The following is a 25,966-nucleotide window of genomic DNA, read 5'->3' as shown; positions in this document are numbered from 1 at the left end:
GCAAAAAGTGAATATACTGAATATAAATTCAGGATCTTGATTTTATTTACATTACCCCCCCCACCCCCGTTTAGAATTGTCCTCTGAGGTAAAAAGAGCACTGAAAATAAAAATTTTAAACTGCAGAATTGGTTATTTGGCATCGTTCAACTTTTTTCCTTATTAATGGGAAAACATAAACCCTTTCAAACTAGTGCATTCCACTGGTCTGAAATGCAATTCCTGTTTCTGAAATCTCATTGGCTGAGATCATCAGGTTGAACTTCTAGAAACCAAGCTTAAATAAATTCAGTTCAAATATTTTTTAGTCAAACGTAGAAATAATGTTTGCTTATACCTACGGAAGAAATTGAAAGAGCAAAGGAACACTGGAAATCTCCTTTGTATTTACTTTAAATGTCCCATTTCACCAAAACCTCTATGGACATGAAACTAAAATCTGTAAATGCCAACAGTGGATGGGTTAAAATTCTCTCCCTTCAAAAGTAAATCACCAAGTCTACTAAGGTATTGCTAATCTAAAAATCTACAAGCTAGAAGAAAATATAGTGTACTAGAATATAAAGGTCTTTCACCACAAACCTCTTATTTATCTTTGCTGACCTAAACCGAAGTAAAAAATCACCTACATTACAATTTGAGATATTTAGTTCTTTGTTTGATAAGCTACAAAATGTTCACACTTTTCTAAAAAGTAATAAATTATTATATTTTTGCAATAAGTAATAATACTATATATCCCACTGTTTTAAAGACATATTTAGGAAGAAAACAACTCTCTTCCCCTTCAAGTTATAGGTGGTGGGAGGATGACAGGGAAAGAAATGACACAGCCTTTTAAAGCCAAGCTTTCATCTCCCTCATCTTCCGTTCATTTTGATTTCCAAAATAAGATACTTCTGCACTTTACTGTAATTTCTCAAAATATTTTCAACTAGGTTGCTAGAAGTGTTCTTTGAATACAAATACGGTTGAGATTGAGAATGGAGAAATTTGTGGAATTTCACTTTTTGTTTCTTATTTTCATTTAATCGATAAGATCTTAATAGCAAACTAGAACAAAGATTTACCTCTCATAACTTATGGTTGGATAAAGTAGAATTTGTATCAAAGAACTAAGATTTCAGATTTCTAGATGTAAAATTTTCTTTAATGTTCTTCATAAAATGTGGTTGAGGCTTTTAAATATCATAAAGTTGGGATGAGTACAGATAATTTTACTAAAAAAGCTCTATTTTGGCAAACATTTTATTGATATTATAAATGAAAATATAGTTGGAGCTTTAAAATGGCACTTAACCTGTTCTATCAATGTCTGCCAAATAAATTAGATTCTCTGGAAAAAATTCAAACTTGATATTATGGAGGCAAAATTAACTCTTAACTTGACAGATACTTACCAGTCATTTTGCCATAAACCAAAGGACCCATAAGTATACTAAGTGGAAAGAGGGGCTGACTGTCAGGGAGCTTCTCTATCTACAATTTAGTTAGCAAAATTTAAACAAAAGCATCTAATTCCCTCAAATATTAAATTTACTGCAAACATCAAAGATCTGATCCATTTTTAAAAGGCATTAGCTTTATCTTTTAATCAGTTGAAATGGCCTTGAATGAAAGATCACAGACTTGTTCACAATCTTGTACATTACTTAGAGAGAAATGCAAAATCCTGCTTTTGTTGCAATCACTCATCATTTGGGAATTTCTTAAAATAAAAGACAGTAGAAAGATACTTCGACCTCTGACTCCCAGGATAATGCTCAAGGCCACACTGAGATTCAGCAAAGAATGAAAAAGATATTTTTTCTTTCTTTTTTTGAAAAAGATATTTTTCAAGTTGGAAAGTACCAGAGTGATTAATTGGTCTAACTTATTCATTTTGCAGATAGGAAAATTGAGATACAAGGGTTTTGGGCTAAGATAATTTGCTCAAATTCTTGTACTGTCAGTAAATTAAGACTAACCCAGTTTCCTGTTTTGTCTCCAATTCTTTCCTCTGAAGCACACTTTGTATATTAAACGCTCCTCCATCAAAATATTAAAAGATTAACATTGGTTTCCTATGGGGAAAGGAGCGGGAATTAGGGAAAAAAAAAGGTGGCAGTTGAGGAGGTGATAGACTGTTAGGGATGCTGTACTACTCACACAATGAGCCACATGTGTTAACACAGAAGTTGATAAAAAAAATAGTTTTTACAAAATTTCAAGCCTTAACATCAACAGAACCAAACTTCAGAGATAAGAAATGGTGAAACTGAATGTTAGAGTGTAGAAATTTAAGCTACCTCTTCAAGAAAAACAGACCACTGAAAACTGTGGATTTCAGTTGCTGTGTCCTTTTAATGGCTAGTTCTATATATTGTTCCTTTATATCTGAAAAAATATTTTAATATAATACATATGCAGACTAAAGTAATTTAGATTTTCAAGTTTAAAAAAGATTGGGGCTTTTAAAAAAACTTATGCTACAAAAATATGCATTTATATATATTCCCAAATTATATTTTTCTAACCTCTGCAGTGAAAAGGTCCAAAATTTCATCGTTGAACTGCCTTCGAACATGGTCGTAAGCAGTTATTTCTACAGAGCATAAAATTTGCATAATTCTTGACAGTAAAAGCTGTTCAAAAACTCACTTTGACAGAAATGCTTTTGTCTATTACTAGGAGTTGTAAGAAACATTTCAGTAAGAAAGCACAGGGGTGGGTCAAGACAGTTCTTTAGAAAAATATACTGTATATAATAGATTTTCAAAATTACACAGACCATATGCTTTATTTAATGTGAAGGCACAACTTTAACATAGTTAAAAGCAAATGTGTTTCAATTATTTGATGTAATTGTCAGTACCAGCTCTTAAAAATATGTATTTGCAAGCATATCACTGAAGATTTGTTAAGATTGTCAATTCAAAAGCCAATTTAAAAAGTCAAACTCTATTTGTAGAAAATCAACTGACACATTATTGCAGGTCCACTCAATATTATTGTTGGACAATCTGTTCACCAGCAGTCACAGGGTTTTCTTCATTGGTTGCATAGTCCAGATGGTCCATCACCTAGGCAAAAATAAAAAATGTCAGGAAATGCAAAATTTCAACTTGCCCTCAATATTCACTACTTTGGCCAAAGGATTCCCACTTTTTCAAAAAGACAGAGAGGGGGCGCCTGGGTGGCTGAGTGGGCTAAATGTCTGCCTTTGGCTCAGGTCATGATCCCGGGGTCCTGGGATTGAGCCCCACGTCTGGCTCCCTGCTCAACGGGGCATCTGCTTCTCCTGCTCATGCTCACTCTCATTCTCTCTTAAATAAATAAATAATCTTTTTTTTTTTTTTTTAAAGATTTTATTTATTTGAGACAGAGAGAGAGAGAGAGAGAGTACATGAGAGGAGGGAGGGTCAGAGGGAGAAGCAGACTCCCTGCCGAGCAGGGAGCCCCGATGCGGGACTCGATCCAGGGACTCCAGGATCATGACCTGAGCCGAGGGCAGTCGCTTAACCAACTGAGCCACCCAGGCGCCCTAAATAAAAAATCTTAACAAGACAGGGAGTACTCCATGGAACTGACCACTCCTTTTAGAGCAGTGCACTGGTTCAACATCCAGGCCCCTAAGGATATGGTCAGAGTGACATGGGAAGCCTAATCGTTTGACTCAGGGCCAATCTGATAAATGCTTTCTCTGAATCTTCCACTATATCCATTTCCCAATATGAACTGGCCTTCACGGTAGTGGAAACTCTACCACCAAAGGAAGATATTCCTGATGCTTATTCCAGGATGCGATTCCAGGCAGCATTCACTGCTAAAGGTGAAAAAACTAAAAATGAGAAGTCACTGTGAGAATACCTGCTACTTTGGGGACAGTGTAACCTGGTTGACACCTTGAGCTAACTGTAAAATAATCTAAGAATGATACATGAAATTTTGGAAATACCGTATAACAAACATTTCTACCAAAACCAAATAAACTGAAGGTACTTAAAGGTCAAATGACTCTCTGAAAATAAAATCAAGAATACATTTGCTATAGACCACTCTAGAGGAATTACCAGTTAAACTTTTCTCAATCGGTCACTTCAGCTCTGCTCATCCATAGTCCTATGTATTTTTTTCATATTTGGAAGGCAGCTATGCTCACCACTATACCACCAACGCTATTTTTTTATTTGGGACTGAAGGAAAAAGAAACTGCTTACATGTTTTCACTGTGTTCTTCACATGAAATTACTTACAGATAGAAAAAAGCACCCACTGTCTTTGTGAAGACTGTCAAAGATTTTTAGATTAGTGATTTTCAGTACTGTGATGCACATATTCCCTTCTTTATCAAGAATTAGAAGAAAGACCAGCAAGATAAATGTCACTATTTTTGTTAAGTGATTCTAAAAGCTTTAGTGTGTTTTGGAAAAGGGAACAGTAGGATCACTCCCAAATGGGGTCTCTGACCCTGCCAGACAAGAAGACCACCACCACATGAGCTAGGCTTTCAGCTGACAACTGTCTCAAGAAATGGAGACAGTTGGGGCGCCTGTGTGGCTCAGTCGGTTAAGCGGCTGCCTTCAGCTCAGGTCATGATCCCAGCGTCCTGGAATCGAGCCCCGCATCGGGCTCCCTGCTCAGCAGAGAGCCTGCTTCTCCCTTTCCCTCTGCCTGCCACTCTGCCTACTTGTGCTATCTCTCTGTTAAATAAATAAATTAAAAAAATAATAAATTAAAAAAAGAAAAAGAAAAAGAAATGGAGACAGCTTATAAAGCCCAACCATGCCAGTACTCTAGGAGTCATCTCAAGTCTCCCCAAAATCAGTTCTGAGGTCCTGTATTTGCCAAAGATATCCCCTAGATTAAGAGAGTTACGTATTTGTAGCACTTCAAGGGGGGAAAACAAAAGCCCAGCTGAGCCAGGTAACACATTTATCACACACTTCACCACACGAAACATAGGATGACGTTGTTGAAGAGCTGATTTTAGTCACCATTTAAATGAGGGAGAGCAAGGGGAAGAATGTAAGGTCTATTTAGGTCCCTTTTCTTCTGGCAATTTAGAAGTCCTAGGGGTGAGAAGTTGGAGCTGTGGGGAGAGAGAACGGAGGCAGCCTCAGCAGAATGGATGGTGGGGAAAGCCTCTTCCTTCCCCAAGACCTGCTTCCCCTGGCAACTGTACCCTACTGAATTCACAGCCTATATTCCCTAAGTTATCAGATGCCTCTTCCTTCCTAATCCTCAGGTACTTCATTGGCACTATAATCTAATCCCTAACTATATATATAAATGTATTTGTTTAAAAAACAAAAACTTGCAAAATCAATTTATTAAGAAGTAAAGACCTCTACTCTGTATTTACTTTTCTTTACCAACTTTTCAGTAAAAGCAATATAGAAACGTGAAGAGCAACCTTGAAATAGGTTTTTAAAAACATAAAAATTAATATAGATAATAAAATTAACTGGCGAAATTGGTATAGGTTTTTGTAATATTTGTAAATAAGAAAGCCAGTTTGGAAAGATGTCCTCTGATATTGGGTCGGCATGCCTGGCATTTACTGATAGTTCTGCTTATTTATAATTAAACCAATCTCCAGAAACACTCTATTAAAACTCCCATTAAAGGGGAGTAACTGGAGAGTTGTTGATACTAAAGCAGCGTTGTTCTAAGTATCTCTGTATTCTGACTTGTCAGTTACACTTGTGACTTCTAAAAATAATTAGAAGCACTAGTGACATTTAACAGAGACAAACCCACTGGATATCAACAAACTGAACACTTACTTCCTATCCTGAGTAAAACAGCCCATTGGAGGTTGCTGCATAAATCTAACTTCACTGATTTAGTATTAGAAACAAACAAAAAAATCCCCTAAAATGATGATGTCTCTTAGTTGTTCTTTATGCCAAAGTAATTAGGCCACTGCTTGATTTTTCTCTCTGGAGAAGAAACATCTTTATTTATTCTACAGTATCAGAACTTAAGACTTTGGGTAGAATCAAATGGAACTGAATACAAAAGCTCTTGAAGCATTCAAGAAAAAAAGTTGATAGCAAGTAATAGTGTAAGTAGGTTTGAGTTATAGACTATACAATTAAGATTTCCAAATTAGGGCGCCTGGGTGGCTCAGTTGGTTAAGCGACTGCCTTCAGCTCAGGTCATGATCCTGGAGTCCCTGGATCGAGTCCCGCATCGGGCTCCCTGCTCAGCAGGGAGTCTGCTTCTCCCTCTGACCCTCCCCCCTCTCATGTGCTCTCTCTCAAATAAATAAAATCTTAAAAAAAAAAAAAAAAAAAGATTTCCAAATTAGTATTATTTTAGTGAAATCCTACAGAAACGTTATTTCTTTTGATCAGAGAAATTCATGGAAAGGGCTGAAAGACTCTAAATAAAATACTAAAGTACTTCCACAAAGTCTCTAAGTTTCAGCAACAAATGGGATATAATTTCCCCTTTGAAAAAAGCATAAAGAGGCTGTCAGGGCTAACCATGACATTTAAAAGGTGTCTAGTGCAAAGGCCTGCTTTTTACCACCACTATTCTTGCAGTCACTCTACTACCAGGCATTGGAGTGAACCAAATGATTAGCAGCATAAACTAGTATGCCATCACCTTAGATTCTAGCTTCATTTTATATTACCTGTTTTATATTTGATTATGTCAAATAGTAGCAAAAACTTTTGGCACTTGCAAAAATAATGATTATATATAAAAACTGTAGAGACACAAGTCTAGTTTGATGCTTTAAAAGTGCCTCACTTGGGCACCTGGGTGGCTCAGTTGGTTAAGCGACTGCCTTCGGCTCAGGTCATGATCCTGGAGTCCCAGGATCGAGTCCCGCATCGGGCTCCCTGCTCGGCAGGGAGTCTGCTTCTCCCTCTGACCTTCCTCCCTCTCATGCTCTCTGTCTCTCATTCTCTCTCTCTCAAATAAATAAATAAAATCTTTAAAAAAAAAAAAAGTGCCTCACTTTTACAAACCTTATATAATTTTGGTAATTCTATGAGGGCTGCTAAAACACAAGCTTATATACATAGACACAAAAGTGACTAAAGGTCAGTGGATTAAGGACCGAACATTACAGTTGCTTTGCATGAAAGATTTCCATAACATTAACTGAGAATTTATAGTACATAAAACACTGTTATCAGCACTGCAGGTTCCTAATACCTAGAAGATAATAACTTAATGAGGGAGGCATATGTAAATGTCTATCCTACAAGGCAGATGTTAAGTATTTAAAGTACAAAGTCCACAAAAAATATGGGGAAAGGTGAACCTAATTTCAACTGGAAAACTCTTGGATATCAGCTCGGAGAAAGAAGATTTTGAGTTGGGAATAATATAAGGCACATTCTGGAAACAGGCTGGCAATGCTATGAACATAATGGAGGCAGGGGAGAGGAGGGAAAAGGTTATGACACCGCTGGCCAGAGAGATGAGCGGGGAATGGCCTGAAGGCTGGCTTCAGGGCTGACCCACAGGCTGACCTTACACTGGGTTGATACCTAGTCTCCCTCTGCTTTACTACACTTCTTGAGGTTCCAAGTTATACTTTTCAAAGCCTCAGCCTAGCCTTACCTGATCTCATCCACCTGCCCTACCAAGCCCTGGGGTAACCCACCACTATGAATTATAGATTCTCCTACCTGCCTGTAGATCCAACCTCATTTTATGGATGAGGAGACAGAGTCTTCACAGACCAAGTGACTTGCCAGAACGGATTCCAAAGCCTCTAATGTACTGTCCCCCACAAATAGCAACATTCAAGCTAAGTTAAATTTTTGACTTTAAAGGTTGCACAAAAGCAATGAGATTTCCTTTTTCACAGTAACAGGAGAGTAATTCTGTGAAGGCATTACATTCTATAACTTTCAAAAATGTTAGTTTTCTAAAAAAAAAAAAAAAAAAAATCTCTCCTGGCAACAGTTTATAATATTCTGCAACTAGCTTGACTAAAATTTCAGCATGTGTCTATTCTTCATATTTTAAAATCTAGTGCACAGTGGGAAAATGGCTGCATTTTTTTTTCCTCTGAGGCTTGTGTTGCTATCAAATCTTTTTGCAAGTAAGTTAAAAGAACCAGATTTAATAAAGACCTGAAGTTTTAACATTCAAACTGGGAAAATGGAAATCTAGTTAATGAACTGAAAAATAACAACCAAGCCAAGAAACCAAAACAAAAAACCCCGATTCCTATAAATAATAATAGCAAATGCAGTGTTTATGATGTGCCAGGCACTATTTTAGGCAATTTGCATATTTTACAACAACCCTCTGAAGTAGGATGATTATTATTCCTTTTTACACTGAAGGAAACTGAGGCACCAAGAAGCTAAGTAACTTGCCTAAGGTCATGTGGCTAATAATTAACAAAACCAGAGATCAAACTTAGGCAGTCTGGCACCAGACTCCACACTTTTTATTACTATGTGCTATTTTATATTCTGAATGTCTTTACCTAATAAAACTATGAGACCACACTACAAAAGTGAGAAGTGTATAACCAAAGTTGTCTTAACTTTTCAGATATTTTAAAATAGATTTTCCTACCATCAATTGCCTTATTTAGCTTCTATGTCATGTTGTTAAGGCCCTGGAGTCTGCCCTGCTGGGGCTATTTACCACTGCTTTGTGCCCAGCTGCAATGATCCTCCCCTTTATAGGTAGAGTGCAGGAGGAGGGGTAGAGGGGGAGGGGGAGCGGGAGGGAGAGAGAGAGAGAGAGAGAGAGAGAGAGAGAGAATCTGAATCTGAAGCAGAATCCGTGCTAAGTGTGGAGCCCGATGCGGGGCTCAATCTCACAACGTAAGATCATGACATGAGCAGAAACCAGGAGTCCGATGCTCAACTGACTGAGCCACTCAGGCGCCCCTCAAGATGATGATTTTTAAGAACGAAACTTGGATGGTCCAGGGCAGCATTTGTTCATAGGGAATATAAATGCATCCCTTAGTTGAATTCCTTCCTTAGTTATATCATCCTCTTTCTCCTCAATAAACATCATAGAGAGAAAGGAGGAAAGGTACTATAATAAACGAGAGAGAAAATGAGCTTTGGATATTTCCAAAGAAACACAATGTTACTACATTTACGTCTACAACATCTTTAAATATTTTTATAGTGTGAATTGGCATAAAAAGATCTCCACACAAACTGTTCAAAGTAGTTGCCCTTTGGGGTGCCTGGGTGGCTCAGTTGGTTAAGCGTCTGCCTTCGGCTCAGGTCATGATCCCAGGGTCCTGGAATCGAGCCCCGCATCAGGCTTCCTGCTCTGAGGAAGGCCTGCCTCTCCCTCTCCCTCTCCCACTCCCCTTGCTTGTGTTCCTGCTCTCACTGTCTCTCTCTGTCAAATAAATAAATAAAATCTTAAAAAAAAAAAAAGTAGTTGCCCCTAAAGGGAGGTGGGGACATGTGAAATAGTTTGCAAAGGACTTTCTGTGTTTACTTTAGGCACTTGTGTATTGTTTAAAGAATGTAAATATGCATTACTTTGTAATTAAAACACAAAAAGGAAAATAAAGTAAAAACAGGGTTAGGGCATATGTAAAAGTTTTAGTTCATTAACTGCCACTAAAAATGTTAACCTATGAGACATTAAAATAAATCAAAGATAATCAGAAGTACTTTAATGAACATCTTTTCACATCAATTTTGCCCAAATTTTTAATCACTTTCTGGACAATCCCCTGAAGAGAAATTACTGGGTCAAAGGAAATGGTAAAATACAGCACATGTGTATGAGAATATTGCACAGGCATTAAAATGACTTTTTACAAGAAATTTAAAAATGAAATAACACAAAACATGCAGTGAGAAAGCAAAAGAGAGAACTCTTTAGATAGAGTATGGTATCATTTACCTAGGAAGGCCCAGAAGGGGATTTAAGTGATTAAATCCTAAGAGTGGCTACCTCTAGATGGTGGAATTATAGGTGGACTTAATTTTCTTCTATTTTTCTACATTTTCAAAATCTTCTGTAGTAAACGTTTTTTTTTTTTCCTTTTTTTAAAGATTTTATTTATTTATTAGACAGACACAGAGACAGAGGGAACACAAGCAGGGGGAGTGGGAGAGGGAGAAGCAGGCCTCCCGCAGAGCAGGGAGCCCGATGCGGGGCTCGATCCCAGGACCCTGGGATCATGACCTGAGCTGAAGGCAGATGCTTAACGACTGAGCCACCCAGGTGCCCTTTTTTTTTTTTCCTTTGAGAATGTGCGTGCAGTGGGAGAGGGGCAAAGGGAGAGGAAAAAATCTCAAGCAGGCTCTGCGCCCAGCACGGAGCCCAACAGGGGGGCTGGATCTCATGACCCCGAGATCACAACCTGCACAGAAATCAACAGTCCGAAGCCTAACCAACTGAGCTACCCAGGCGCCTCAATAAGCACACATTGCTGGGGTGCCTGGGAGGGTCAGTTGGTTAAGCCTCTGACTCTTGATCTTCGCTCAGGTCTTGATCTCAGAGTCCTGAGTTCAAGCCCCACATTGGGCTCTGTGCTGGTCATGGGCCTACTCAAAAAAAAATAAAAAATAAAAAATAAATAAAATGCTTTATAAGCTGTATTAAAGGGGAAGGAAAATTTTATAAGTAAAAATGCTGGTGATGAAAATACCAAGAAACATACTTAATCCTGTAAGACAGTATGTGTACTCTCACTGACAGTCCTGCTAACCTGAAAAACGATTTAATACTGACCCCAAACAAAATTTCCCTATGTTGCTCATCTTCCCTGTCCTAATTTACCTCATAATTGGTGAATCAGATAAGTGCATCTAATTGTAAAAACCTCTTGCTCACAGTTCTGTCCTGAGTTTTCTCTTCTCCCTCTATGTTCTTACTCATCGAGTATGCTAATGATGCTTCCAAATTTCTTTCTCTAGCTAGGTCTGTTTTCTGGACATAAGGAGACATTTATTCAACTGCTTATTTCTCTCTTCCTGTTGGTCCTACATGTACTTCATCGAATTCATCTTCTTCTTCTTTAAACTTGTGAATGGTATCACTTCCTACCCACCCAGTTACCTAAGGCAGAAATCCTGGACTCCACTTCCTTCTCTCCCTATACTGACACTATTACCATGTTCCATTAATTATGCCTCCAAATTTCTCTTGACTTTGTCCTCTTTTGATCTCACTACCTTATTAATTCTGGCTACTATTGCTTCTCATTGTAATAGGTGCTTTAAGTTTTGCTCCCTTCTTCAGTCCATTTTGCAGATTCCTTAAAACCCTTAAATGGTCTCCAATGCTCTCAAGATAGAGTTCAAAGACCTCTTCAATGGTCTTTAGCTTCCAAGACCCTATAGGCTCTTACCCTTGCTTCCTTCTCCATTTTTCATTTCCTGCTGTTACTCAATATTATAGTCATCCTAAACTTCATTCAGTTCCTAGAATGTGCCATGCTCTCTTCCCTCTGAGCCTTTCAAGACATAGTTCCCTCCATATGGAACACATGGCTCAGTCTTAAAGTTTCAACATAAATTTAACATTCTTTAAGAAGCCTTCCCTAAGGGCTGCCTGGGTGGCTCAGTCGGTTCAGTGTCTGCCTTCAGCTCAGGTCATGATCCCAGGGCTCCCCCCTGGGATCAAGCCCCACATGGGGCTCCCTGCTCAGTGCGGAGTCTCCCTCTGCTTCTCCCTCTGTCCCTCCCCCACTTATTCTCTCTCTCTCAAATAAATAAAAATCGTTAAAAAAAAAAAAAAAAAAGCCCTCCCTAAATCACCTTTGACTGTCACAAAACGACAAGCACTGGGTGTCCGACTGCTAGCTTTCATGGCACCCTACCATGACTAAGAAATACAGTTATCACACTTTGTTAGTGACTATCTGCATTCTCTACTAGACTCTAACTTTCAAGAGGCCATGAGAGTAGGCCTGTTACTAACTTATTCATCTTTTATCAACAGCACCTAAAATAGCACCTGGCTCATAGAGCTGCTCAATTAACATTTACTAAATGAAGAAATATGAAACTGTTTTAAGAAAATGATTATGAAGAGCACTTTTTGGGTTGTGACTTTCAAAGGCTAACAGTATATGTTGTAGGACAAATCTATAAAAATAAAAATCTCTACGTGGGTGTCCTCTTCATGTAAAAGTTACAAGCTATCTTACTAGTTTAGTTAAGGGCCTTGTGGCCATAATTCTTTGTGCATAAATATAAGTTGAGACAATGGCATTGTGAAGTAGACAAGGCAGGTATTATCATCTTAACCCAATTTCAAAGGAATTATAAGATTTACCCAAAATAATTCTAGACCAGTGCTTCTTCCAAATATAGTAGTCTAACTTAATAAGTTAATCATCTCTTGTTAAATAAAGATGATGCTACAGACCAACCACAAGGTGGATATGAACTTTGAACTGTTTATCTACTAGCAGAATTGCAGGCATCCACCCAAAGTACTTCTATTTTTGTTCATGTGACCACTAACACGCATGTATGAGGGCAGATGGAGGAGGGGAGTTTGTTGTAATAGGGCAAAGCAGAGCTAACTGCTTTGGGGGTCGGTGCCACGGCCCTGACCTTTAATCGGCTAGAGTTTCCTAACCCTCTTTAATTTCAATGGAAACAAGCTTTACTGGAATACCAAGAACATTTAGGAAAAGAAGAAAGGGGTTTAACTTCAATGAAGAAAAAACTCAAACATAATAGATTCTGATATCATGATTTTCTCTGTTCCAGGGAAGTCATTCTTAATCCATTTAAATCTGAAATGGGTACCCTATTTAATTTAGGTAGACCCATTTAAGTGCTGAAGAAAGTACACATTTTATATCTGCAAAACCTCAGGAACTCTTACTATAAAGAGCTAATATCAGTCTCAAAAACTCAGTACTTAACATAGTATTATTTTTCACGAAGTCTACTTTTGTGTGGATTTGAAAACTCATGTTGAAATGCTGTTTTGGTTTTCCCTGTTGCCCTCCCACTATTCTTGGTAGTTTTAGCTTGAGTCACCAGGGTTTTGGCAACCAACTGTAGCAGGGATGAGAACTACTGAGCAGCAGGTAGACAGTAAGGTGGTAATGGTGGAAAAAACCTGGAATATCCTAATAGATGCAAGGAAACTTTGGGGCACATAAAAGCTTTGATATATATAAGGCGGTTCCCAGCCAAAGTCAGTCACTAAATTACGTCATAACTCGGTAACTGAGATAGAAGCACATACCTGATAGCCGCTACCTTTCCAGAACTTTTTCATTTCCTTACGTCTCCAAGCAACAATTGAGGCAGTAACAAGCGTGCAAGGAACTAAATAGAGGAGAGCAGGCTGCCCCTTCTTCATCAGCACCAGAACAACAAATGTGAGTATCATGCCAACCGCATAGGCTGTAAGAAGAACACCGACTATCAGTCATCTCTACATGCTACCAAAGTGGATTTTGACTCCTTTACTGAAGTGGTGGTTTTCAAATATTTCTGAGGACATTTTTGTCCTATTACTTTTTCCCTGATTTTTTTGGGGTGGGCAGCAAAGCAAGGTTTATTGAGCGATAGCAAAGTGATAATACAAAGCTCCCAAGGAGGGAGGGGACCCGAGGGGGTTGCCCACATTTTTCCTGATTTTATTTTCCTAGACAGCCATTAGGAGAGACATACATACCTCACTGCTTGTGAAAGTTTGAAAACTGGTTAGTATTTCAATTATAATTACCCTCATCATTAATCATCGACAAAGCTAATAATTCAAAGAAGTCTCCATTATCTGTCACTGTTAAGGATGTTGAGTTGTTGCACATTTTAGATAACTAAAATATGTACCTGTAGGTACTAAAACTTGCTTTGGAAAATCTTCCTCATTTTGATTAGATACTTCCTGGACTTCTTCAACAAGTGCATACCAAACATCATCTGAGCTTTCCTTAATGATTCAGCGTCTCACCATGAACACAGGATCTTAGAATACTGGAGCTAGGAGAGCCTTTATAGACAGGTCAGTTTACCTCCTGACTTTATGGACGAGGCAATGGAGGACTAGGGAAGTTACGTGAACTGCCCGAAGTTACACAGCACAGTGGACGGAGAGCCTTCTTACCTGCCTTTGCATTGAGTGTTCTTGTATTCTACCACACTGACTGGTGCTGGACTTTAATACAGTTATGCCCTCAGACAATACCATTTTCAATAGCCTCGAACTGCTTTTCTTATTTCTTTATAGTTTTTTTTTCTTTTCATCATCTTTTCACTCACTTAGCTGTTCTTGCTGTCGGGTATCCATTCCTAGTAATAGTCTTCTCTACTGCTAGCATACGCTTTTAATTTACTGCATTTAACTCCACTGTGGAATTGAAAACCTTGCCAGAACAGTATCTAAATGGCTCTGAAGCAGGCCACTTACCTAGGAATAAAGAACTCTGGTGTATGGACTTCGAGATACCTGTTTGATATGTTTAGAAGTTAAGTATTTTTTGGCTTGCTTCCTGTTCTTGTCTGTTCTCAGTAAGAGAAATAGAGGGATAAATGACAACTACTTCTGCTGTCGCAGGTGAGATGTTATTGTGCCATAAATTCATTTATATAAATACATTGTCATTCATATAGTATTTTAAGAAAATCTAATATTATACAATTTATTGTCTACTTGTGTGCCAGATGCTCTAATAAGCATTTAAGACATAAAATCTAATGATTTTCTTTCACATATAATTTTTTAAACCTCAAAAACTTATGATATAGATAGTAAAGTATTATTCCTTTTTGATGGGAAAACTTGTCTTATTAATTAATGATGAAGAATTAGAATCCAGGACTCCGTATTTTTAGACCTCGACCTTTTCCTATAGACAATACAATTCAACAGAATAGAAAAACAAAACAAAAATTTACCAATTGTGGAGGAAACATAGTATATAGAAGAAGAACCAGTCTGAACATCAAATCTTCTACAGTATGCAACCAACAGGCCTAAAAAACAAAACAAAACAAAACAAAACAAAACACCACCAAACACATTATTTTCTTAAAACAGTAACAGCAATACAATTCAACTATTAATTATGGCAACACTACATGCTATATTGTATTTAACATTCATTATTGCATCGTGAGAACATTAAGGTACCTCATATTCTGGACAAAATTCTATATGATTTTTTAACTTAATGCCATTTTTAAACATTTTCCCAAACCCTTAAACAGTCTTTAAAAGCATGAGTTTTTATTGGCTGCTTAATATTCCACGACACAGAGAAATTTTTTTTATATTTTTGTGGTTATAATGTCTCCTCTTTCATTTATGATTTTATTGATTTGGGTTCTCTCTTTTTTTCTTGGTTAGTCTAGTTGCAGGTTTGTCATTTCTAAGGTTTTATTTATTTATTTATTCATTTGAGACAGAGAGATAGAGAGAGAGAGCATGAGCAGGGGGAGGTGCAGAGGGAGAGGGAGAAGCAGGCTCTCCGCTGAGCAGGGAGTCGGATGTGGGACTCAATCCCAGGATCCTGGGGTCATAACCTGAGCCGAAGGCAGAGGCTTAACCATCTGAGCCACCCAGGCACCCGAAGGTTTGTCATTTTTATCTTTTTAAAAAACCAACTCTTGGGCACCTGGGTGGCTCAGTTGGTTAAGCGTCTGCCTTCGGCTCAGGTCATGATCCCTGAGTCCCAGGATCGAGCTCTGAGTCGGGCTCCCTGCTCAGCAGGGAGTCTGCTTCTCCCCCTCTCTCTGCTCTTCCCCCTCTCGTGTTCTCTCTCTCGCTCTCTCTAATAAATACATTTAAAAAAATCTAAAAATAAAATAAAAAACCACCTCTTAGTTTTATTCATCTTTTCTACTGTTTTCCTGTTCTCTATTTCTGCTGTAGTCTATTATTTCCCTCTTTCTGCTAACTTTGGGCTTAGTTGGTTTTTCTTTTTCCAGTTCCCTATATATAAAGTTAGGGTGCTTATCTGCTTTTCTATTTTCTCGATGTATGTGGTTATCACTATAAACGTCCCTCTTAGAACTGCTTTTGTTGCATCCCATAAGTTTTGGGATGTTGTTTCTCTTTTCATTCTTCTCAAGGTATTTTTAAATTTCTATTTTAATTTTTTCTTTGATGTACTCGTTGTTCAAAACTATTTTGTTTGATTTCTATGTACTTGTGAATTTTCCAGTTTTCCTCCTGTTATTGATTTCTAGTTTCATACCATTGTGGTCAAAAAATATACTTGGTATGTAATTTCGATCTTCTTAAATTTGCTTAGATTTGCTCTGTGGCCTAACTCGTGATCTTTCCTAGAAAATGAACTAAGAGAGTTGCTACACTGGACTTTGCCATGCCAACTCACAAGGCAGAGCTGTTGGCTTCTCTGTCTCTACCTGGCCTTACTATGTAAATGAAAGGGCTTTTGCAGAACAGCCTATACTTTTTACCCCTCTGCAGGCAGTTAGTACAGACAGACTGTAAGAAAAGTGAAGGACAAACTCTCAGCTGATTAAGAAAGACTAGTTATTACTTCTAAGTTATATTATTCCTGGGCTGGGATTAAGTTTATTCTATAGGTGGCCCAGTGAGAATAATGCAGAGAAGATACACCATATGCTATATTTTTTGTATTATAATGCCCCAGAAGCTGGTGTTCTGTTTCTTCTCTTGATCATGACCTTCCCTGGTATTCCTAGACCACTTTTCATAACACATAACTATTATTTTAAAATAGAAGTCATAGAAACTGCAATACATTTGGTATTGTTAAATTCAACTTTTAAAGAGTTTTGTTATATACTTTCTTGGGGCAGTAGGTCAAACTGATCCTAGGTGCTTCCTCTAAGACACCTTCTGAGCCATGGGAGATATACTTTGGTTGTTACCATTTGGGCTTTATCTTCTACCCCTCGAAATGCTTTTTTTCTATTTTGGTCACTGATCGCAGCTCTAGCAATAGCCACAAGTACTTAACACAGAATAAGTTAACTTTTAATAGATACTAAACATTTGGCAATTTTAAACCATCAGTATATTTTTACTGAATTGTTAAAAACAATTGCTTACCTGGTACAATAATGTCTCCAAAACCCAGTATTGAAACTGGCATGAGGCACACACTCATTACTGAGAAATAGGCCAGCTTTGGTACCCTGATGACTACTGGTAACTGTAATTATGGAAAAAAAAAAAAAAAAAGGGCACTAATAAACCTCTTAGAAATCTTTACCCGTATCTCTTAGAGAGGGAAGGATTGATATTAGAGTAATTGTTTTAACATTTTTAAATAGACAGAAGAAACTGAAATCAGAGAACATAAACTACACACACATATACTCTGAATGCACAGAGAGCTTGAAAGAAATAGATACACAGTTTCGGAAAAATGAAACCCAACACACATCAGGGTTAACAGTATTAATCCAGTATCCCCACATCTAACCTTTATTTATTTATTTTTTCTTTCCTTTTTACCAAAAATAGGACTTAGGCCTTGAAAGAGATTTTTTTTTAAATCTGGATTTTTTTCCCCCAAAGAAGAGTCTTGTCTCAGAGGGTATGATTTAAAGTCCAATGAACATATCTGAAATACAATCCTTACTTTCTCATGGGGAGCTGAGGGTTGAGCAGTGGCTTCCACCAAGTTTCCATCATTCTAGGATGAAACCCAAGTCAATAGGTATTTAATAATTTAGAATAACTAAGAAAAGGGCTATATTTTGTGAGAAATAAAGTTTTACAATACCTTAACATGCACTACATGACCAATGAATTACACAGGAAGGCAAAATTATTAACTGGACACACATATATATACTGGTAGCCATCTCTAGTTAATTGCCATCCCTACCTTTTCATTATTTCCAAAAGGTCCAGCTGCAAGTTCAACCATGATACTCTCGCCATTCTAAAATTGAAGAAGAAGATGAAAGAAATTGCCCAATCATTTAAAGAGAACAATCTACCAGTATTTAAGAATGATTTGACCCCCTGGGTAATGGCCTACAGTAAACTGGTTAAAAAATGGGCTGTAGACAGTTTTCCTTAAAAAGTCCAGCAAAAGTTGGGGCCATCTAAAACAAAATTCATCAAGCATATTGCTCCATTCATTAGAGCTCAACAATGATCACAAACTAGCAGATAAACCATACACACATTATTCAAGTGAAGCTCTGGGCACTGATCTATACTGACAACTATAGCTAGCATTTTCTTTTTTATGGCTTATAATTTTTTTTTACTTTTTCATTGTTATGTTAGTCACTACACATTACATCATTAGTTTTTGATGTAGTGTTCCATGAGTCATTGTTTGTGCAATATAGCTGGCATTTTTGATAGATGATAAATTTTGTCTACGGCCATACCACCCTGAACGCGCCCGATCTCGTCTGATAGATGATAAATTTTAAGTTCTTGTAGTTACATTATGTCATGTACTATGTGTCCTTAGTCATTTTTAGCAGTAACAATGAATAGAGACACAAATACTAAAATCTTTTGTATTTAGATTTGTAATAAATATTGGTAACTTTATTTGAATAAAAATACAATTGACCTCCTAGCTACTCACCATAACAATGAAGCCAAACTTGAAAAGACCCAGCCCTAAAGAACTTGAGAAGCTTCTGTAGCCTGTCTCCTGTCCAGTTTCAGCCCTGCCAGCTTTTTATGTCCCAATCAAAACATTAACCTTAGCTGAATTTCATCCATTGTGTCTGGCTAAGGTCTTTTTATGTGGGCTGTGTGAGGAGCCCCTTAATACTTCTTTCCTGACAGCCAAGTCTGTTGTGAAGGGGAAACATTTTAAGGTAGCAAATGAAGATTACATGAGCAGCCATCTATGCTTTACATTATGACGAATATATCATCAAACAGGTAGTGGGAAGATAAATAAATGCCGAATTTAAGGAGAATTTGATCAAGTAACTATAATATTTTCCATGTGGGTGGGGAGCATAGGAAAAATCACTTTAGTGTTTTTAAGAGGACTTCACTGACATCTGAGCTGAGTAGAAAGAAGGAGATAATCTCTAGCTATAGAACTCTTTCCCTCATGTTATACTTTGGGTTACAGAAGGGTTAAATCACAGGAGTTTAGGAAAATAGACTAATATTAAATACAATCCCTTACAGCAAACTCCCATAATGTGATTTAATTTCCAGGCAGAGTTCATTTTGGTTTTCTAATTGTTATTTAAAACACTTAAGTGAAGGCCATCACTGACATCCTCTCCTACATTCAAAGACATCTGAGTAACTACTATTTGTAATATACTCTACCAAGTTACAAGGGTGGATGGAAAAAAAATGAAGACAGGTTTTTCAGGGGTTTTTTTGTAGAGAGAGGGAGACGGGGGCGGGGGAGCAGAGAGAGAGAGGGAGAGAGAATCCCAGGCAGGCTCCATGCCCAGTGTGGAGCCCAACACGGGTTCGATCTCACGACCCTGAGATCATGACCCAAGCCAGAAAGCAAGAGTTGGAGGCTTAACTGACTGAACCATCCCGACGGCCCTGAAGACAGGTTCTTATTGCCTATACTCCTGTGGCCACCTCCTCTGCTTACTCATTAAAACTCTGCTAACACCAGAGTTGAAAGACACGTTTAAAATGTCCAATGAGGGACGCCTGGGTGGCTCAGTGGGTTAAGCGTCTGCCTTCGGCTCAGGTCAGATCCCAGGGTCCTGGGATTGAGTCCCGCATCGGGCTCCTTACTCAGCGGGGAGCCTACTTCCTCTGCCTGCCACTCCCCCTGCTTGTACTCTCACTCTCTCTCTCTCTCTAGCCAATGAATAAAATCTTTAAAAAAAAAATGTCCAATGATTTTCATTTTGAGTTACTTTCTCAAGTAAGGTCTATAGCCTTAATAAAAACAAACAAACCAGACTGAGAAGGTGTTAAAATAAATCTACACTAGTGAACTCCAAAGAGCACTTCTAATCTTTTCTACCAGATCAGATTACTAGAAATCACATTCCTAGTCACAGGGAACAAATATGGAAAAAAGAAGATGAAAAATTCTCTAGGCAGAGAATAAAGAAAGAGGCCTCAAAGACATCTTTATTATTATCCTGTATCTTTAAAATTCTGAAACTTTTTATGTTTAAGGAATGCAAATAGTTTGCTGGCAGACACAGTTAACATTTATAAAGTGATACTAGTGTTAAAACCGAATGGAGGGGCGCCTGGGTAGTTCAGTCTGTTAACCATCTAACTCGATTTTGGCTCAGGTCATGATCTCAAGCTTGCGCTGGGCATGGAGCCTGCTTAAGATTCTTGCTCTCCCTCTGGGACACCTGGGTGGTTTAGTCAGTCAGGCATTTGCCTTCGGCTCAGGTCATGATCCCAGGGTCCTGGGACCGAGTCCCACATCGTGCTCCTTGCTCAGCGGGAAGCCTGTTTCTCTCTCTCCCTCTGCCTGCCACTCCCCCCTGTTTGTGCTCTCTCTCTCTTTCTGACAAATAAATACATGAAATCTTAAAAAAAAAAAAAAAAAAGATTCTTGCTCTCCCTCTCCCTCTATCCCTCTCCCGACCTCTCTCCCTCTAAAAAACAACAAACAAACAAAACTGAATGGAAAAAAAGTTAAAGGGTTTAGTTACAGTTCGTATCTGTGTGCCCTGTGTAATATATGGGCCATATGCTATGACCATCTGCTGACTTAAGAGCATGGTTTTGTACAGAGAACACTTTACTTTCACTATGAGACCACTTTGCAGGGACTTACGGAAATATTTTTTTGAACCAAATAAATTGACACAAACTGGGATGGCTTTAGATAGAAAGCTTTCATTAACTGACTTTTTTTTTTTTATTCTTATGTTAATCCCCATACATTACATCATTAGTTTTAGATGTTAACGGACTTTTTTTGGCTATAATCCATAATACTAATTTTATGCTTTAAAAAGGTTACTTTTGCTCAATGAAGTCAATGACTCAAATGGCTCATCACTGAGGCACAGAAAGATGCTAGTAAAATGGACTGGTTACTTGGGGCAGTTAACTACATTAACTACCTACTTGCACTTTAGCTCCCCAATAGGGCACATCTTTGTGCCACATGTTTATGCCATTATAGCAAATATTAAAAGTGCAGTTTTACAGTGATTTCACACATGGTAGGGGCTGAAGAAGAGATAAAGAACTAATGGGGAAAAAATGCAGTAATTACAGTATCAAATACTGAATCAAAATAAGACAACATAAAATGGGGAATGCAGGAGAACTGAGCAATAAAATACTCGTGAGACAGAAATAGGGACAAGTAGAAAAACGGTAAATAATGAAGGACTACCAAACTCACCCAACACCTCTCCCTTATTCTGGGAATAGCATCGCTATTTTATGGAAGAGCTAGTGGTGGGGGTGGGGATAGGTGAATGAGGAGCTGTCAGCTGCTATGACTCTAACCTCATAGAAAAAGCTAGTCTGGGACAACGAATACAATGGACAGAAGTGGAAAGGAAGAGTATGTGCCCCTGGATCTAGTTTCTTCTGAGGCCAGCTCCACCTTGGCCTCTATACACAGGCTGGAGAGAAGGGACCTTTGTGGTATAGAAAGTTTAGACTGCATTCTGTCGGTTCCAACCAGAAGAAATCTACTGATGGAAGAGGGAGGCTGGAATGCTAGCAATACTCCCTCACACAATGGATTAGGAACCGGAAGCACAAAGTGCTGAGTGACTTGCCAGGATAAGAAGGTTACAGGGCTACAGTTCAGGTCTTCAGACTTTCAGTGTGGAGCTCTTTCTTAGTCTTAAACTAGGGGTACAGAAATGAAAGTAGCAAGGATGCATTTTCATTCTTTTTGCTGTTTATATTGTCTACAGCAAAAATTTGTTGTTTTATAATAAGAAAAGTTAGGGTGCCTGGGTGGCTCAGTCGTTAAGCGTCTGTCTTCTGCTCGGGTCATGATCCCAGGGTCCTGGGATCGAGCCCCACATTGGGCTCCCTGCTCAGTGAGGAGCCTGCTTCTCCCTCTCCCACTCCCCCTGCTTGTGTTCTCTCTCTCGCTTTTTCTCTCTCTGTCAAATAAATAAATAAAATCTTAAAAAAAAAAAAGAAAAGTTACTTTAAAATGGATAGGAAGAACATTTATAGATATTCTCATGATCAGCCAGGAGACATTTTTCATTTAGCAGAATGACTTAAAGGCTTAAAAAATCCTCTATTAAAAGGCTAACTTCAATGACAATTTTCAAAAGAGAATTAGTACCCACTTAATGGTAAACATCTGCAAAATCAGTTATCCAAGAGCAGGCTTAAGATTCTCTTCTTTTAGCATGTCTCTCACAGATTTCAAAAATATCATACCTTTGTGATGAATGGTGTTATGAAAACAAAAAACACATCATAGAGGAGGAGAAGGCCTAGAAGTATCACACATGACTGTTGAAAAAAGAAAAAATTCAAAGGTCAAACTTCCATGTAAATTAAGAGATTATACTGTTTTGCAAGTACAAATAAATATACTAAATTACATTTGAACACTATTTTTTCAAAGGCATTTAACGGTTATCACTATTTGTAGTTTTATTCTACAAATCACATTAGAAATTTTATCTTGTTTATCCCATTCTTTAAAAAAAAAAGGAATCACTAACTCAAAGAAATGTTCTTCGTTGATATTTTGTCTGTAAGGATTTTATGAATTTGGCATATTATATAAATGATTAAAAATATTTTAGCTAGCAAATCAGTGGTTGGCTACAGCTGGTGATTAGGACTGACTGCTAAAGGGCAGGACAGAGCTTTTGAAGAGATGAGAAATCTATAATTGATTGGGATGGTGGCTACAAAGTTATTCATTTGTAAAACTTCATAAACCATAAACTTAAGATGGGTGCATTTTGCTACATGTAAATTATACTCAAATAAAGTTGTTTTAAAAAGAAAAAATTATTTTAGTTAGCAAAGCAGTATACTTTACCTTAAAGTTGGGTAACTTCAGTGTTTTAATTAAATTCAGACAGAAAGCAATCCCCAAGATATCCTGTAAAATCCAAGCCCACCTAAAATCAAAAGAAGTTACTCTATTGGTTTATGTAGTTATTCTTAGATGGGACTTCTCAAAAGAAATTGATCACTAATGTAGTATCTTCAATTGTTATGATTTGACTATTTGATTATTAAGCAGCAAGTATAATGACAAAAAACCTCTCATATACTCCATATTTATTAATTTGCTGTCCTAGTAGAATAATGAACACTACTATACTAAGGAAAAGTTGAAAGGCTACCTCAGAACATACATCGGATATAGTACATACTTATCTTTAATCTTTGAACTTATACATGTTTCTTTTCGAAAGGTAGCTCATAACAAAGAATATTGGTGTTAACGTATGTCCAGATAGTTGGAATCTAAAGGAAATGAGAGCTATGTAACATAATCTACCAGGAACTGATATGCATAATTATCAACTGAAGCTGCCTAAAATTGTATTAAACTTTGCTTCCAAATTTTAGGCTACAAGTGGTTTTGGCCTTTAATAATTTTATTAATTAACCATTAAGAAGTTAAACATTTTTTTCTGGTTATCCTTCCTGCAAATGGACAGATACCTGTATATTTCCTTATATTTCCTTTCTTACGTAAAAGGTAGCATACTCTATATAATCTTTTTTCACTTAAAAATACATCCTAGAAATCACTGCATATCAATTCACAGAGATCTTCTTCACCCTTTATGGCCACATTGTACTTCATCATGTGGATGTAATTAAGTATATTTTTGAAGCCTATTTCAGCTTAGATGTTTAAATCATAATACATATTTTCTTGTCTATATGCCCTTAAATCCATTAGCACAAGATCTGTTTATTTAAGTACTTATTTAGCTTATTTCCAGACTATGGTGTTCTGGAATAAAAGCAAAAAGAAATCCATAATAATCATAATGCGTAATTACCAAGTAAGACAGAAAACCATGCATTCTTAATCTAAAAGCAAATACACTGAGTACTCATACCTATCTTCATTTCTAAATACGGCCCAAACAACAGCTACTGCTATGCATAGTCCAGAGAGAAAAATAAGCCTCACTTCAATGCTTTTGCCACGAAACATAATCCTAAAAAATAGATTGAAATAGGTCAGTTTACTCTGTAGGTGAAATATAATGTTCACTTAAACATGGGACATGACAAATGTCAACCACAGTCACAAGAAGGCTACTAAAATATCAACTTAAAAGTCCTAATTTAAGTAAAACAAATAATACATCCAGAAATATTTATCAGTTCAATAGAACTGTCTATGATGAAAATATTCTGTATCTGTGCTGCCCAGTACAGTAGCCACTAGCTACATGTGGTTATTTAGCATTTGAAATGCAGCTAATGAGACTGAGGAACTGAATTTTTAAATTGATTTAATTTTAACTAATTTAAATTTTAATAGCCACATGTGTACTGGCTTACACAGGTTTAAAATACCACTTCTACTTTTCCCTGTATTGTTTTAAATTACAAATACCAATGTTACAAGATTACTTGTAAGAGATACATACGTGCATCGTCCACATGGTATCTTATGAATGAGTGCAGCAAGACAGTTGTACAGACTCATTGCTGATGCTATGCAGAAAATTGCTATCATAACATAAACTAGAAAAAAACAAGACACTAAATTATATGAGAACAGAAGGAAATGTGATCAGAAAATATTTATACAAGCATATTATCTAGCTTTCTTACTGCATCGTGATACTTTCAATGCAGTGACCGTATAATGATCTGAATTGTACTAAGCTGAAAATATTTAGATCTTGAGTTTTATTGAAAAGTGGGTATTTTATGTGTTGTTTTAGTTCCATTACACATTGGTAGGATTGCTCAAGGGCTGAAGCTGGCTCTACATTTTCTATCATTTAATGATTCAAACTAACATGTCTGTTAGAGATGTCTATGAAGTGAGTTGCAGGCACTTATAAGTACTTAAATGTAAGGAACAGGCAAATTAAGGAAGGAGTAGAAACGCTTTTAAAAATGCAGCTTAGGGATGAGAACTGACATCTACCTTAGACATTAACTATGCTATCTGTATTTTCCTCTGGTGGAATTTATCTCTAATTATTTGACTGTAGTAAAACCAAATCCATTTAAACAAACCACTGTTATGATATGAAACTAAGGTAGTTAAATTCACAAATATTTGTCTATATTAGCTGTATTTTGAAAATTATTTAAAATTACATCTGATCTCCTTATTCTTAAAAAGGGGGAGAAATTATTGTACTCTAAAATAAAATATTCATTTTAACTTTCTCAAAATTTCCCAATGGAAATACAAATTTTACCTGACTTCTTCAAATTCTACTAAATTTCAGAAAATTGTAACTGTTCTGTAGGTTAAAGAGAGTACTCTAGATATAGTAAATCAGGGATAGCCATTTTCTTTCTTCTTCTTTTTTAAATCAATACAGCTTTTATTGCACCTTTAAAATGTCATAGAAAAGTCTGAAAAATCATCCGGCATCTTGTTATTTCCGCAGCTGGACAACTTAGATCTTATTCATGAGTCTGCAGAACTGTTCCTTTTTCAGAAACACAGATACCATCCCCAAATTTTCTGATATCCTTGTTTTTAACTGTTGACCGCTTTCTAACTGGTGAACTTGGACAAATTACTTTTTTAGTCCCTTGTTATTATTTGTTATTTGTTATTACTAGTTATATATGGTAATGTGAGCAGTAAAAGAAAGATAAAGACTGCCAAGTTATGTTTGGTAAGTCATCCACCAAAGGTCACCAACCCAGGTTTTAAAAGTTAGGTAGAAAGCATGTTCTTGAGACCCTAACAGAGTTTTGGGTATTTCATTCAATGTCATAGTAAACTAGGAAAATAATTAGGCATGAGAAAGCGTCTGGTTAATATAACCATCTTTAGTTACTTTCTTGAGCATGACTTAACATGAAATGGTAGGGGGAACCTTAGCAATTTGATATATTTCGTATATTAAAAATGGCAGCAACTTTGGCCATTAGGAACCATTTGAGGTACATTAAATCTTGCAATATCACATAGATTTTGTAAGAGTCATAACTAACTCCCATGTCCCAGGAT

The 25,966-nt window shown here is 37.1% G+C and overlaps 1 protein-coding gene across 1 annotated transcript in view; it reads right to left on the bottom strand.

Moving 5' to 3' along the window:
* Positions 1 to 315: 315 nt before the first annotated feature.
* Positions 316 to 25,966, bottom strand: part of SPPL2A (signal peptide peptidase like 2A) — a 52,684-nt gene continuing 27,033 nt past the window's right edge. The window contains exons 7-15 of the mRNA XM_045900082.3: positions 24,411 to 24,507; positions 23,871 to 23,972; positions 22,829 to 22,910; positions 22,213 to 22,287; positions 17,747 to 17,803; positions 16,963 to 17,065; positions 14,817 to 14,894; positions 13,159 to 13,319; positions 316 to 3,062 (exon numbers count right to left, since the gene is read on the bottom strand). Of these exons, the coding sequence (XP_045756038.1) occupies positions 2,988 to 3,062; positions 13,159 to 13,319; positions 14,817 to 14,894; positions 16,963 to 17,065; positions 17,747 to 17,803; positions 22,213 to 22,287; positions 22,829 to 22,910; positions 23,871 to 23,972; positions 24,411 to 24,507 (830 nt within the window). The 3' untranslated portion in view covers positions 316 to 2,987. The remainder of the gene's footprint in view (positions 3,063 to 13,158; positions 13,320 to 14,816; positions 14,895 to 16,962; positions 17,066 to 17,746; positions 17,804 to 22,212; positions 22,288 to 22,828; positions 22,911 to 23,870; positions 23,973 to 24,410; positions 24,508 to 25,966) is intronic.

This window comes from Mirounga angustirostris, unplaced genomic scaffold (genome assembly GCF_029215605.1).
Source record: "Mirounga angustirostris isolate CCGP_5_RB_7025 unplaced genomic scaffold, mMirAng1.0.hap1 SCAF_9, whole genome shotgun sequence".
Lineage (NCBI taxonomy): Eukaryota > Metazoa > Chordata > Mammalia > Carnivora > Phocidae > Mirounga > Mirounga angustirostris.
Note: the sequence above shows the minus strand (reverse complement) of the source record. Positions and strands in the feature narration are given on the sequence as shown.